The 13,579-nt window shown below is 41.5% G+C and overlaps 1 protein-coding gene across 1 annotated transcript in view; it reads right to left on the bottom strand.

Annotated features, from left to right (window-relative positions):
* TMEM132D (transmembrane protein 132D) overlaps window positions 1–13,157 on the bottom strand; it is a 385,997-nt gene extending 372,840 nt beyond the window's left edge. The window contains exon 1 of the mRNA XM_073312908.1: window positions 12,911–13,157. Within this exon, the coding sequence (XP_073169009.1) occupies window positions 12,911–12,989 (79 nt within the window). The 5' untranslated portion in view covers window positions 12,990–13,157. The remainder of the gene's footprint in view (window positions 1–12,910) is intronic.
* Between the last annotated feature and the right edge of the window lie 422 nt (window positions 13,158–13,579).

The following is a 13,579-nucleotide window of genomic DNA, read 5'->3' as shown; positions in this document are numbered from 1 at the left end:
ATTACACACACACACACACACACTCTACAGCCGATCCTAAAATTTGTCTTACCCCATCCCCAAAACATGCCTCAGCTTTTTGGTGAAAAATTGAAAGCCAGAACTTTTGGGCCAAAAACCAAAAATTTTCGACCATTTTGATTCTGAAATGCCCCCGCAGGCCACATGCCCTCATTTGCCTCTATGGGCTAGATTCTGCAGGCAGACTACATTTTACATGATGCACCACAATATCCTCCCAGATTGGCTGCCATGGTGCTTCACAGGAGGCCCAGGCACTGGTGGATAACAGTAATTCACTCTAGGTTTGTCATATCTTTGTCCATTTTGCGTAGCATGTTCTAATTTTGTCATTCACATTGGTCACCATTAAGTCTTCACAACTGTACTTTTTGCTTAAGTTACCATTTAATAAAGGGAATGGGGATGATATCATGGTAATGTAAGTGACTTGCAGAACAGTAAATATTCTGAGTGATCATTGCAAGGCTGTTTTATTCCCCTTTGTCTCCTTTGCATGTCATTACCAAGGATCGTTACACACCTGATTTCTATAATAATGATTTATATTTGGGGACTGGCTGCCTCAGGGGAATGGGAATGAGAAACTGAGTCTTTCCTTTCTAGGACAATAGTTTGAACTCAGCCCAGAAAGGGGGGATTAGAAACTGCTTCCTTCTGATTGCTGTGGTGACTTACAGAATCGTAAACATATAGGACTGGAAGGCACCTAAAGTCCAGTCCCCTGCACTCAAGACAGGACTATGTAATAACGAGACAATTCCTGACAGGTGTTTGTGTAACCTGTTCTTATAAACCTCCAGTGACGGAGATTACACAACCTCCCTAGCCAATTTGTTCCAGAGCTTAACAGCCCTGACAGTTAGGAAGTTTTTCCTAATGTGTGAAATGAGTTGAGTTTTTATTCTTGGTCCGCCATGGCCAAGATCTGTTAACATTCTGATACGCTGTCAAGCTCATCTTGCCTCTTCCTTTTTAAAGCAACTGAGAAGGGAGTGGGTTGAGGTGAATCCCTTTGTGGGCAATTCTTCAGTATTATCTGTACATTTTGATGTATGGGAAAGGTGAGAAGTAATAATAAAATAATAAATATCACCACAAAATGTCCTCTCTATCAAGTATTCTGCACTTATACTGGTTTCTCTCTTTCCTGGGCCCTGATAGATAGATATAGATATCTCAAAGCAGATGCATTATTCTGGTAGGGATTGTTAGAAGGGAAAGTGTGACTATATGACAGGAGGGAGAAAAATCAAACAAACAGATGTTTCCACGGTCATTATTGCACCAGAACTCTGATTTAATGCCACTCAAATAAGAGGCATAAATAAAAGGAAAGCAAAGAGGCAGTTGACGCCCATATTATTTTTTTAGAACTACTGTAACAGTAGAAATTTAGGCTGGCTTTTCAGAAACAGCAGGAGTAATCTCAGCACAGACTCTAGGCATAAACCTTATTTAGCATCTCATCCATAACACAAATGAAGCATAAATATAAAAAAGGACAGGCTCAGATTCACTAGTCAAAAGATCAGGCTAGAGCCTGCGAAAATACAGCTATTTAGTTTCTCGGGGGTTTATAGAAATATTTGCTTTGGGTTTGCTCTAACCTGGGCTTGTACTCTTCAAGTTTCACTTTGAGTTCTGGATCTCAATAAAGATGATAGATTTAATTCAAAGCAGGTGATGTCCACAAATTTCACATGATTCAAACCATAAGCCAGGGACCAGGAGCACTTGAACCTGGGTGCAGTTTTGCTGAGATTCTTCTCAAACCTTCAAGCAAGCTAGTCCAAGTGGGTAACAAAAGCTGGAAATAGGCAAAGTTGCACGGGATTTCAAGACTCCAAAAGGGACCACTCTGATGTTGACTGTTGCTTCCAAAATAATGAACAGACAGGCTGCTGCTCTTCTTGCAGAGAGGGAATGTGACAAATGAAACTGTCACGTGCTTTCCAGAGGGTGAAGACTCCAAATGGCCCTATGAACAAAAGGGGTCCAAAGCTGAAGCATGCTGGGTGCGCACATGGGGGAGAGAATGCATTGCAGAGTGTTCCATCTGTTGGAGAGTCTCAGAAGCCCATGGAAAGGTCTCCCTATCCTACTGGTCTATTCACATGAAACAGCATGCAATATTCACTGCAATAGCATGGAAGATTGTGCTTTGGGCACACAGCAACAGTGTTTCTCCAGTAAAGAGGCAGATGGTGACAGAGGCAAATACCCTGCAGTGACTTCTTGCATAAATACGTTCAAAGAAACAGGGTCCAGCACTGCATATCCTGGCTGCATAGGAGGCAGGGTAGTCCTCTGGAGAGGGTACAAGAACTGCTATGTTACCCTGGGCAAGTCATTTGGGCTCAAATGTTCAAAAAAGTGTCTCTCATTTTGAGTCCTCTATTTCTTAGTGTCCAGCTCAAAATGGCAGGATTTGGCCTTTCATTCTCTTTGAGCAAGACCACCTTACTGCCACTACTGAACCATTTGTCTCTCTTGACTTATTGACATGTAATGAGCTTTAAAAACAACTTGGGCACTTGAAGGGATAGAAAGGGAGCAAAGGAGTCCATAAAACTGTGCTGTCTGCATAAAGACAAATCTCTCACGTAAAAGGTCTGTTCCATTATTAATAGAAACATTCAAAATTAAGAGGATTTCTTTAATAGTTCAGTAACATGGATTATCACAGGGAGAAAAATAAAGACTTCTTTATAAAATCTACTTTTAAGCAACTCTTCGTGTTTTCTTGTCACTATTACTGTTTGGGTTACTGTTTAGATGGTTTATTGACAGTACACTGCTGGATGGGCTGTGCGCTAAACTCCTGGAATCTTTTAATCACTATGTTGCTTATGTGTTTAAGTTGACCCTTTTCCCTCCTTCAGTGCAGTGCCACAGGCCTCTCTGTAGTAAATGTGGTCCAGTGTTCAGTGCAGGGAGCCACAAGTTGGGATACTGTGTTCTGATTTCTAGCACTGCTGCTATTATTAATTATTGGTATTGCAGCAGTGCCTAGAGACCTCAGCTGAGATCAGGGCTCCACTGGACAAGGTACTGTATAAATACAAAGGAAGAGAGAGACTGAAAGCTTTCAGAGTAGAGACTTAAGTAGACAAGGCAGACAGAGAGTGAGAAGGAAACAGGCACAAAAGAGGCGAAATGACTTACCCAGAGTCACTCAGTAGCACTGCCAGGAATAGAACCTCAGACTCCTGTGTTCCAGCCCCATGCTCTATCAATGAACCACACTGTCTGTTTAAGCTTGCCGTCTATTCTTGGGTAATAATATAGACCATACTTCCCACTTACATGGCACATTAGCATGCATTTTACAAAGGTGGTTAAGTATCATTCTCCCTATTTTACAGGTGAGGAAACTGAGGCACAGACAGGTGAGGTGATTTCCAAAGGTCATAGAGCAAGTCAATAGCAGAGCCGGGACTATAACTGAGATGTCCTGACTCCTAATCCAGGGCACTCTTCAATGGACTACCCTTCCTCCTTCACTGTGTTTCAAGTCTCTTCTCTGTACCATAGTGCATCCACCTGTAAAACTGAGGTAAACATTATTGTTTAAGACCAATTGCCTCACAGAAGTGCGGCAATTAATTCATTTTTGTAAATGTCTTTGTAATACTTCAATAAAAGTAGTATACATCTGCAAAATATTATTAATGACCCATTCCAAATTATTCATATTTGCTTAGTTTAATATGTACTAAGGAGAGCTGTTTCCCCCTCTAAAATATCAAACAAAACAGTATGCCTCCTATAAAACTGAGAAGCAAATGTTCACGTATAGAGTTGTTTTTAATCTGGAGCAGACTCTTTGGGCTGTAATGCAGCCTGGCTCAGTGGAAACCCATTCGATTACTTTAGTGGGCAGATGGTGTCAAAGAGTCAGAAGTATGTAACAGACTCCTGCTGTGCCCGAGTGTTCAGTATGCGAGAAATCATCTCATATCAGACAACTGCTCCAGGGGACACAGTGAAGCACAAAGGAGAAAGCAGGACACCGCTAGAGTCACGCGCCCTTACAAGTGCTTGCCCCAAGATGTCAGCAAACAACCCAGAGTAACAGAGCCATAACTGGTAAATGACTGAGGCAGTGAGGCAATGGCAAACGAGATGTGATCTGCATGTGTGCCACAGGGGAACATCTTCAAAATGGGTGGGACACCTCTTTACACATATTAACCCTCAATGTGCCTCTGGGAGCTGGAGCAGTATAATTCACCCTTTCACTGATGTACAAACTGCCATTCCGAGAAGCTAAGACCAACTTTTCAAAAGCATCCACTAGTTTTGGGTGCCCGAGGTGACAAAGCCGGGACCTGGATTTTCAATAGTGGAGCTAGGACTAGACTCCAGTCACACACACCCAGCGTCCCTGTGCTAGGCTTTTAGCCACAAAAAGTCATGCTTCTCTCTAATTCCTACCCACAGTCAGACTGTGAACAGCCAAAGATTAGAACTGAATGCAGAGCCTACAAGGGCCTACTGATGAAGTCGATTTAGTTGTGATTGGTCCTGCTTTGAGCAGGGGGTTAGACTAGATGACCTCCTGAGCTCTCTTACAACCCTGATCTTCTATGATTCTGAGTCTAGTTAGTCACAATCCAGAACCACATGCATTTGTCTACAATGTGGATCCACTGACACAGTGTTAGTACCTTCTGAAACACTCCTTCTGTGTGTGACACTGTTCTCCTCTACTTACGCTAGGAGGAGTTATTCTAATGTCATCATATGAGCCAGATGCTCTATGCAGGCTTCACAAGGCAGGATATTTTGCTACAGGGTAACCAGTAAGGTGCTGTTAAATCCTGGGGTTTAAATCACATAAAACTAAGAAGGTCCTAGACAGGTTCACACACTTTAGATAAAACTGTAGAAGTCTTTTCCCCACCCCCACACCTACCACTCCCTTTTTCTTACAGTGTCATGAACGATTGTAATACAGTGGCTATTGGGAATGTGCACCACTGCTTTCTACTGGATAGACTTAGAATTGCTCCATTCTGTGTCATAGGCCCTTTATTGCTAACCATGTAAGGAAATTCTTCTTCAGTTAAGGTAGCAAGGGCCTGTACTTCTGAAGCTGGAGGATCTAGGCTCTATTTCTGTTGTTGCGGCAAATGTCATTGAGGCCACAGGGGGTTAAATAGGAACAAGGGAAATTCCCACCGATTTGTTTCAACAGAAGACTCTAACAGCTGCGCATTTGCTCACAAGTGGCCTAAAAAACATAGCCCATCATGATATGTTACAACAAAATCAAATCTCCATTTTGTTTAAAAAAGAAAAAGTTTTTCCAGTCAGACGTCAGGGCAAAAACTGGCAGTGACAAAACATTTCTGTGGCTAAAATAGCAAATTAAAAGCTCAGTCCTGCAGCTCCAAGTCAAATGGAAGTTTTGCCTGAGTAAAGACCGCAGGATTGGCCCCGTGGTTTTTGACCAGAACAACATAAGATTTATGGGTCATCTCTCTAGACTCTGATTTAACTGGATGAGCTAGAGGGGAATCTTCATAAATGGGTAGCTGTACGAGGGCTGACATGCAGAAGAGCAGTTCTGATTTCATCCAGTAGAGGGCAGTGGTGTACGCACACACCAGTTTATTACAACCCTGCTCAAACTACTTTACTTTTCCCACATGTTTTTACAGCCATATTTGTCCTTGCTGTAAACAACAAAAACTAACCAACCAATATGTACTACCTAATTAAAGGAAACCAAGCAAGATTCTTATTACAGTCAGAAACCAGTCAGACCAGAGATGCACAACTTAAAAGGATAAATACAGAGGTTTCATTTGTGGGTTGCTGGCCTCTACAATACACCCAAATGACTGTCATTAGTCTACAGTGAAGGCAAATGGAATTACTCACCAAACCCAGCTGTGTATGGAGACCAGTATCCCCCGCCAACCCAGGGCCTCTGGTAATTGGGCTGGCTGAGAGCTCAATGGCATTACTGCTACTGAATGGCATTGTTTTATTGTTGTTGTTTATTCTTAGCTGATTATTATTGAACCTACTGGCTGTGCAGTTTATTTTGGTTTAATTGTACCTTGGGATTTTTCTTCTTGTGCATTTTCCTTTTATAAATGACTACCATACCTACCGCAGTGGGAAGGTGCTTTATAAATCTAAATAAAAAGAAAAATAGGGATATTAAGTGCCACAGAGAGTAGCTCTGAGATCCGTTAGCACCAGGCAAGACCGAGCTTGCTGATCCAAAGGACTTCTTTGGCATACAACGGACATGAGAACTCATCTGTGTGATTATCTGGACATCTGCTTTGTTTCTCAGCCAGTGGCCTGCACACTGCCTGCCCAATTGTCTTCTTACCTTGACAGCATGCAGCTCAAAAGGCACACATTACAGCCACCTGAGGCGGCTAGATAGGACACTTTTCCTTGCACTGCTTTCTAGCCTGCACTGGGATTGGTACAGAGAGTGCTGGTTTCCTTTCCATGTCTCTGCTTGGGCCCCTAACTATCATTTCCACTGTGCTAAGCACCCATCTTTACACAAAGCTGATTTGATACCTTGCTCTTCTTGCAGAGCCGGTAGCACCCTGCAGCTTTCCGCTGCCCATTCACATCTGAGAGTCTACATGGGTCAGTTTTAAATATGGTTTCCTTTGCATGCTTTGTAAGACTGTAATACATCAAACTGGGGAGGCTCAATGGATCAGTGAAGGAGGGTTACTCAGTATGATACCATATTGTCACCAAACCTTTCCCCTCTAGTGGCGCACAACAAATAAAGCCTAGGCGAAGAGTGATCTCCATCAGACTAGTCTTACGTGGCCTGTATATGAAATGACACTTGACTGATGTCGGGTCAGTTCCCAGGTGTCCACACCACTGGAAACACTATGAAAATTGGCACTGGTTGACCCCTGTTTTGGAAGTCTTCACCAGGAGGCCAAGAAATGAGGGTCTGAGGCAAAACCCAATGAAGGAGTCTTGGCAATAACTTCAATGGGCTTCGTATCAGGCCCATTGTAGATATGGAGATTGACCTGCCCTCTTAAATCTTAGAACTAGTGGGAAGGATGAAGAGAGATTGACTACCAACCCATCAACTTCCTAGGGCTGCCAGACTAGCACCTTTCACAGAATTAAATTCACTCAATAACAGGCGAAAGCAAGACTATAAAAATAGATGAACCCCCATTCTGCAGTTTATCTGCTTTTTTCACAGAGGAAAAAAATAGGTTGGCTTCCTCAAATATGTCATTTTTAACCCTGCTCATGATAATCAGTGCGAGTTAAGTGTCACCAAACTGCTTAAAACCCACTTAATTTTGAATTACTATTAATAATGTAGCAAGAGACATTACACAGAACGATGAAAAATCAAGTAATTAAATGTAACACTTCATAAACTAAACCTACAATGAATCTTAGCTGCCTCTCCAGTCTCTCTGCAATCAACCTGTCTGCAGTCGTGTTTATGTATCCTAGGACTGAGTGATAGACGGCCACCAGACTTGGCATCTACAACAATCTCAGGAGGTTGACTTAATGTGAATGCAGCATGAAAAATCTGATCATCATTTGATTCTCTTTTATTAAATAAAAATTATCTTTATTGAATAAAGATGCTTTTATTAATATCTAAAACACTGGTTGGTGTCACAGAGCTTGCTGGTCCCATGGAACGAATAAAAGAAAAAGCAGAGGTAAAAATGAGAACATTACAGGAAAAAAATTGCATTAAGTGAGTATTGTGGCTGGCAAATAAAAAACACAGGCTTTTCTGTGGAACTATTTAGTTTCATTTGAATTTATTATTTTTGTTCTGTTCATGCTGAGATTAAAAGAAGGCAGCACAGAGCTTCTCCCAGATGCCCGTAGTGTCAAGGTGCAAACAATGACCAAGGGGTTAATCTTACTCCCCACCCTGGCAGAATATCCCAAAGGACTCTCAATTAGCTGCAGGTGGGACAGTGAGAGAATGCCTGTTTCACCAAACTGGCTTGAACCTCAGGCTGGGGCTGCTGTTACTTTTTGGGGGGCTTAAGCAAACTTGTTTTGATTTCTGGCAATAGACAACAGCACTTGAGGAAAAACCCTTGCTGATTACATCTGTGGTTTGTTTCTGCTGAGTCATTCCATCAGCTCTCTCTCACACACACACACACACACACACACACACACAGAGGGAGGACAATTTTCAACATATGGTAAATTAGCCATAAATACCAATTTAAAGTTATGTAGCTACAGCAACAGATACATTTTTGACAACTGACTCCCAAAAGTGTTATTACTATTGTGACATTAAAAGAATATTTGTTTCCTTATCAAAAACAACAAGCTTCTCTTACCAAAACAAATCACAGATTGCAAAATGTCGATTAGACCCACTAACTGTGAAATTCAACCCTGCTCGCCTGTCTAGAGATACCAGAAAGTGTTAAAAGAAAGAGAAATGTTATTTTTAAATCAAGCTCAGGATTCTTTAATTACAAACACAACTAGCAAATACAGAACAATTTTCCCTTACCAATAAAATAAACCCTGTAATGCTTCAGAGCAATGATCCAGAAGAAACTGTAGTGAAACTCATGTGCTTGCACTTTATTGTGAATAAGAATATTGAAAATGGAAATATAAACTCCCCATTCTCAGAGCTCCCATTGACATCACTCGGAAATATGCCCATGGAGCTCTTTCCAAAATGGCTCACAACTTAGTAGAAGATTGGAACATAGAAGAAACATAAGCAAAGAGCTTGAGCCTGTATTCTTTGTCCACTCATTTTTCCCCCACTGAAAACAGATGCAGGAGTGAGCACCAAGGTAGTTAACTTCCTGTACAACTACGACCCTCCTTTCATGCAGACTCTAATGGCAGTAACTGGGTATTTCTTATGGGCAATCGGCCATATTCCGATATCTGTGTAACCTTATGGAAGTCAACAGAGTTGAGCAGATGTAACCAAGGCTAACATTTGGCCCTATGTGTACAAAAAAAAAGGAGGGGGGATTATGTGATGTAACTGACACTGTTGTGAGGGTTCCAAGAACAATAAAGCACAACTTTAATAATATAAAACAAAACAGTAGCGCATTTGTTCTATCCTCATAGTCATCTGCTTCTATCAGATGTTTATATCTAAAACAGCCAGGTCCAATCAAACAGTATTGTTTTTGTTCCTTGGTAGATTCTTTTCCCTTTCCTAAATTAGGAGATTGGCATCACTGCAAGTGGAATTCCCATCTCTCAAACCTGCAGGAAACACCTTTAGGAAAGCAATCCTGTCTAACTCGGCTGCCATGCCTCTACATTTTATAACAAATGGTCTTCAGCACCTGCGGGAAACAGAAAACCCAAACAGAAGCTTTATGGCCAAAGAAGAAATTACCTTGGAAAATGACCTCCCAGGGGATGCTTAGGACAATGCAGGAGGGCAAAAGACCACTTTGACATTCTCTTGCTGGCACCATTTTGCTCATCTCAGCTTGGGCCTGTTTAAAGCGGTGGTTCTCAAGCAAGGGTACGCATAGATCTCACAGGGGGTACATCAACTCATCTAGATATTTGCCTGGTTTTACAACAGGCTACATAAAAAGCATGAGCAAAGTCAGTACAAACTAAAATTTCATACAGACAAAATGAGAAAGCAAGCAATTTTTTAGTAATAGTGTGCTGTGACATATTTTTATGTCTGATTTTGTAGGCAAGTAGTTTTTAAGTGACTGAAACTGGCGTATGCAAGACAAATCAGACTCCTGAAAGCAGTACAGTAGTCTGGAAAGGTTGAGAACCACTGGTTTAAAGTGAAGGATCTCCAACATTTGACAGAGGGTTTTATCGGCCAAACATGCATGCGTAATGCCTCTCAGCTCCACGGGTGCTGGAACTAGGGGTGCAGGGGGTGCTGCTGAACCCCCTGGATTGAAGTGGTTTCCATCATATACAGGGTTTACAGTTTGGTTCAATGGCTCTCAGCACCCCCACTATACAAATTGTTCAAACACCCCTGCTCAGCTCCCATTGGAAGAATCTTAAGAGTGCTCAGCATCTTTCAGGTATGTTCAGCTCATTGCAGGACTGGGCCCTAAAGAGATATGGGGTGTGAGAGGAGATATCAAAGGCCCGATCCTAACCCCATTGAGGCCAGTGACAGTTTTGTCCTTAAAACAAGCAGCTGTTCAGCATTAAAAACATGGACAAAACATCCCTGTTATTGAGCCTGTTTATTTTTGGTTACAAGAGATTCAGAATTTTACTACTGAAAAATCTCTGAAGAAGTTTTCTATAGTTGGAGACGGATTCTGTTCCCATTGATATCAACGGCAAAACTAACTGACTGGGAGCAGGATTTGGGACCATAACTGGAATTGTACAGCCACACACCATACATATTTAAGTACACACACCACATCATCATTCACAAGTAGTTTTGCTGAGAATGCTGAACTCATTACAGAAAACAGGACAACATTTCACCTCTTGAGCTTTAATTAATTTCCACCTTCACAGGATAAAAGCAAAGCAAAACCATTAATGATGCTTTTCAAGTCTTGGAAACCTGTAGTAAGGAAGCCTTGTTGCCATGCTTCAAAGTAATCAGCAACAGACCTATATACACAATAGGCAACTGATTGCTATTGCTTGTTAAAAAAAGCGTGTCTCTCTCTCACTAAAACTTTGCCATAATGTCATAAATGAAAGAAGCATTTCTATTAGCAACAACAAGGCATCAAACAAAGAATTATGCCCTGTAGCAATAATCAAGACTGATTATTTTTTCAGTTTTCCTTCTGTTAGGGAGATCGACCTTTTGCACAGTGTCTTCTAATTCATATTGTAAGTCTCTAGAAACCTCTGGTCTTTCTGATTGTTCGAAGTCACCACAATAAGATCTGAGTCTGTTACTAGATATGAAAATAGCTATGTACCCAGAATATTTTTTCTAAATCACAACACAATACACAGACCCAACAACCATACAACAGCATGTTATCAACTCTAAAATACAAAATAAGCAATACCAATGATTCTAGAAGAACTACTAATATGATCAGGTGTATGTAATTCAAAAGGTACTAGACTTAATGAGACTTCACAGTTTGTATAAAAAACCTCAGGTTGTAGTTTTTGCATTAATATATTTAACAAAATATCCTTACCAAATCCAATTTTCTGCCAGATTTTTATCTTTCAAAATAGTGTGGGGGTGGTTTAATAGTTAAAAATAAAATCTCAGATGTATATTATAATTTCTGATCCAAGCAGCAAACCATCAATTTCAAGCAAATATATTCTGTAGGTCTCTCAAATACACTTTTATTTCAAGGTTGCAATGAGTTTCAATCAAATGCAAACCCGCTGTTAATCCGGCATTAAGGCTGCAAATTGAAATACACCCAAAAAACCAGGAAATCAAAAAGTTAATATTATCACTGCAGTGTTTATTGATTAAAATAAGATATTGCTTGTAGTAAAATACACATTTAGCAGCCTAACTAGAGATCAAAAGCTACGGATTTGTAATGTGAATGAAGTAATCTTAGAGCAAGAACCATAATCTTTCTCTTCCCTGATTTTAGTGGGTTTTCATTTGCAACTTTAAAGTTGCACTCATATAGGGTTTTGCATTTAATGTACTTTGGGTTGTTTTGGGAGTTCTTAAATTTGTTTTAAAAATAGAAGAGGGAAAAGGAAAATCCTTACCTGTGCAACTGTGGAAATACAGAACTGTGGTCTGTGCACAATTTTTTTCTCCAGTCAATAGGTTTTAAACTCATCCAATCTTTAGATACACAAAAAATATTAAGTCTGCCACTATACAATTGCACTATAATCGTGCTGCAACTTTGAAGTGCCACTGGCAATTATGTAACAAAACCCCCTTTTAAAAAATACTTCACTGCACATAGACAAACTCATTTAAAATATTTTTACCAAAAAATTCCAGGTATAAACTCATATGACCACTATTCCTCACTGAGGACTGGTGGCCTGTAAATTCTAAAGCAGTAACATTCAAGCCAGTTTTTAGATATTCAGGCACAAACAAGTCCTTAATATCTTCCTAGCAGAAAATGTATATCCCCCTGCCCGCCCTTATTTTGATAACTCAAGAATGAATTAAAAGATTTGCTTCATGCATTGAAAAAATAAATTGATCTGTGGGCTGAGACCAAGCATCAGAAGCTTAAGAGTAAAAGGAGAATTTTTGATTGCAAGAAAGTTGCGGGTGGGTAGGGCCGTATGTAACTTGGCCTTGTAAACCTTTTTGTAACTTTATTCCAGGGCAACACAGAGAGAGGCCACTCGCTCAGGAAGGATGTCAAAAAATTCCAATTCAATTCAACATATTGAAATTCTGCAATCACTAGAACTCAGAATAATTAACATCTCCTGGAAATTGTAACCAACCTATATTTTTATTGGAAGGATGGTATTTAGTTAATATCATGTGTCCTACTAAAAGACTATCAGCCTGAGATACACGGGCTTTCACCTGAATTATTACATGGGGCATAAAGCTAGGGAACTTAAACCCAAACTCTGGTACTTCTGAAGAATTTTAAAACCCCAGCTAACTAAAAGCCTTTGTAGTCCACATCAGAGGTTGTCCACCAGCACCGTATACATGAACGCAGATATAGTGGACAGGTCACAAATGGAGATCTGAAAGGATGGGGGATTCTTTAGGTTGGCTTTGACAATTAGCACTCGATTTCTTTTCAGAATGCCTTCTTGTGTTTGCCTAACACAAAGATCCTCCTCCCCTCCAAAAAAAACAAAAACAAAACAAAAAACGTGTCAGCCATAAATCCTACAGAAGAAGCCAATATCCACGGCACCCTGAGAGGCTGCTGTATGTCAGGAAAAGCAGAAAGAAATTGCTCCTTACCTTTGGAAAAAACCGCTGCCAGGCTGAGGAGGGACAGGAGCTGCCACATATTGCTAACCCCAGAAGTGCACATCCTCATGCTCGTGTCTGCAGGGAACTTAGGGGTCTATTTCACACACTTTGTAATCAAACCAAAAGCCAATCAGCTGGAGAGGTTGCATTTTCAGAAAAGGTCACCTGGAGAGCGCAGAAGGCATTTCCTTCGCGGAGACGAATTGTTTCTTCAGTTTCGTTTTTTAACCCTCCCTTCTCCTCCGTCTCCGTCCCCCCCCCCCCCCCCCCAGGGCTATTAAAACAAACCCACCCGCCAACAGCCGGCTGCAATACGTTGAGCCCAAACTCTCCCGATTGAGCTAGACCTTCAGTCCTGAGCCCCGATCGCCTAAAAAGTAAACAGCTTCCCCCCCCCCCCCCCGCGCACGCATCAAACTAAACACAGCAGCCCTGGAAGCTGCAGGCAAACGACCTCACGCGCTAGCCCAGGGCGCTACCGGGGGACACACACACACTTCCCCTTCCCCGCTTAGCCGGAGACGGGGGGGAGCCTCCCCCGCCACGCTCAGCAGCGCGGCTTGATTGTGTAACCCAGGTCCCCACATCCCTCCGGGGAAGCACGTTCGGCCGCGGCGCGGCAGGAAAGTTTCCCTGGAGGGGGTGAGGCTGATCCGC

The sequence above is a fragment of the Lepidochelys kempii genome, chromosome 15 (assembly GCF_965140285.1).
Source record: "Lepidochelys kempii isolate rLepKem1 chromosome 15, rLepKem1.hap1, whole genome shotgun sequence".
NCBI classification, from domain to species: Eukaryota; Metazoa; Chordata; order Testudines; family Cheloniidae; genus Lepidochelys; species Lepidochelys kempii.
Note: the sequence above shows the minus strand (reverse complement) of the source record. Positions and strands in the feature narration are given on the sequence as shown.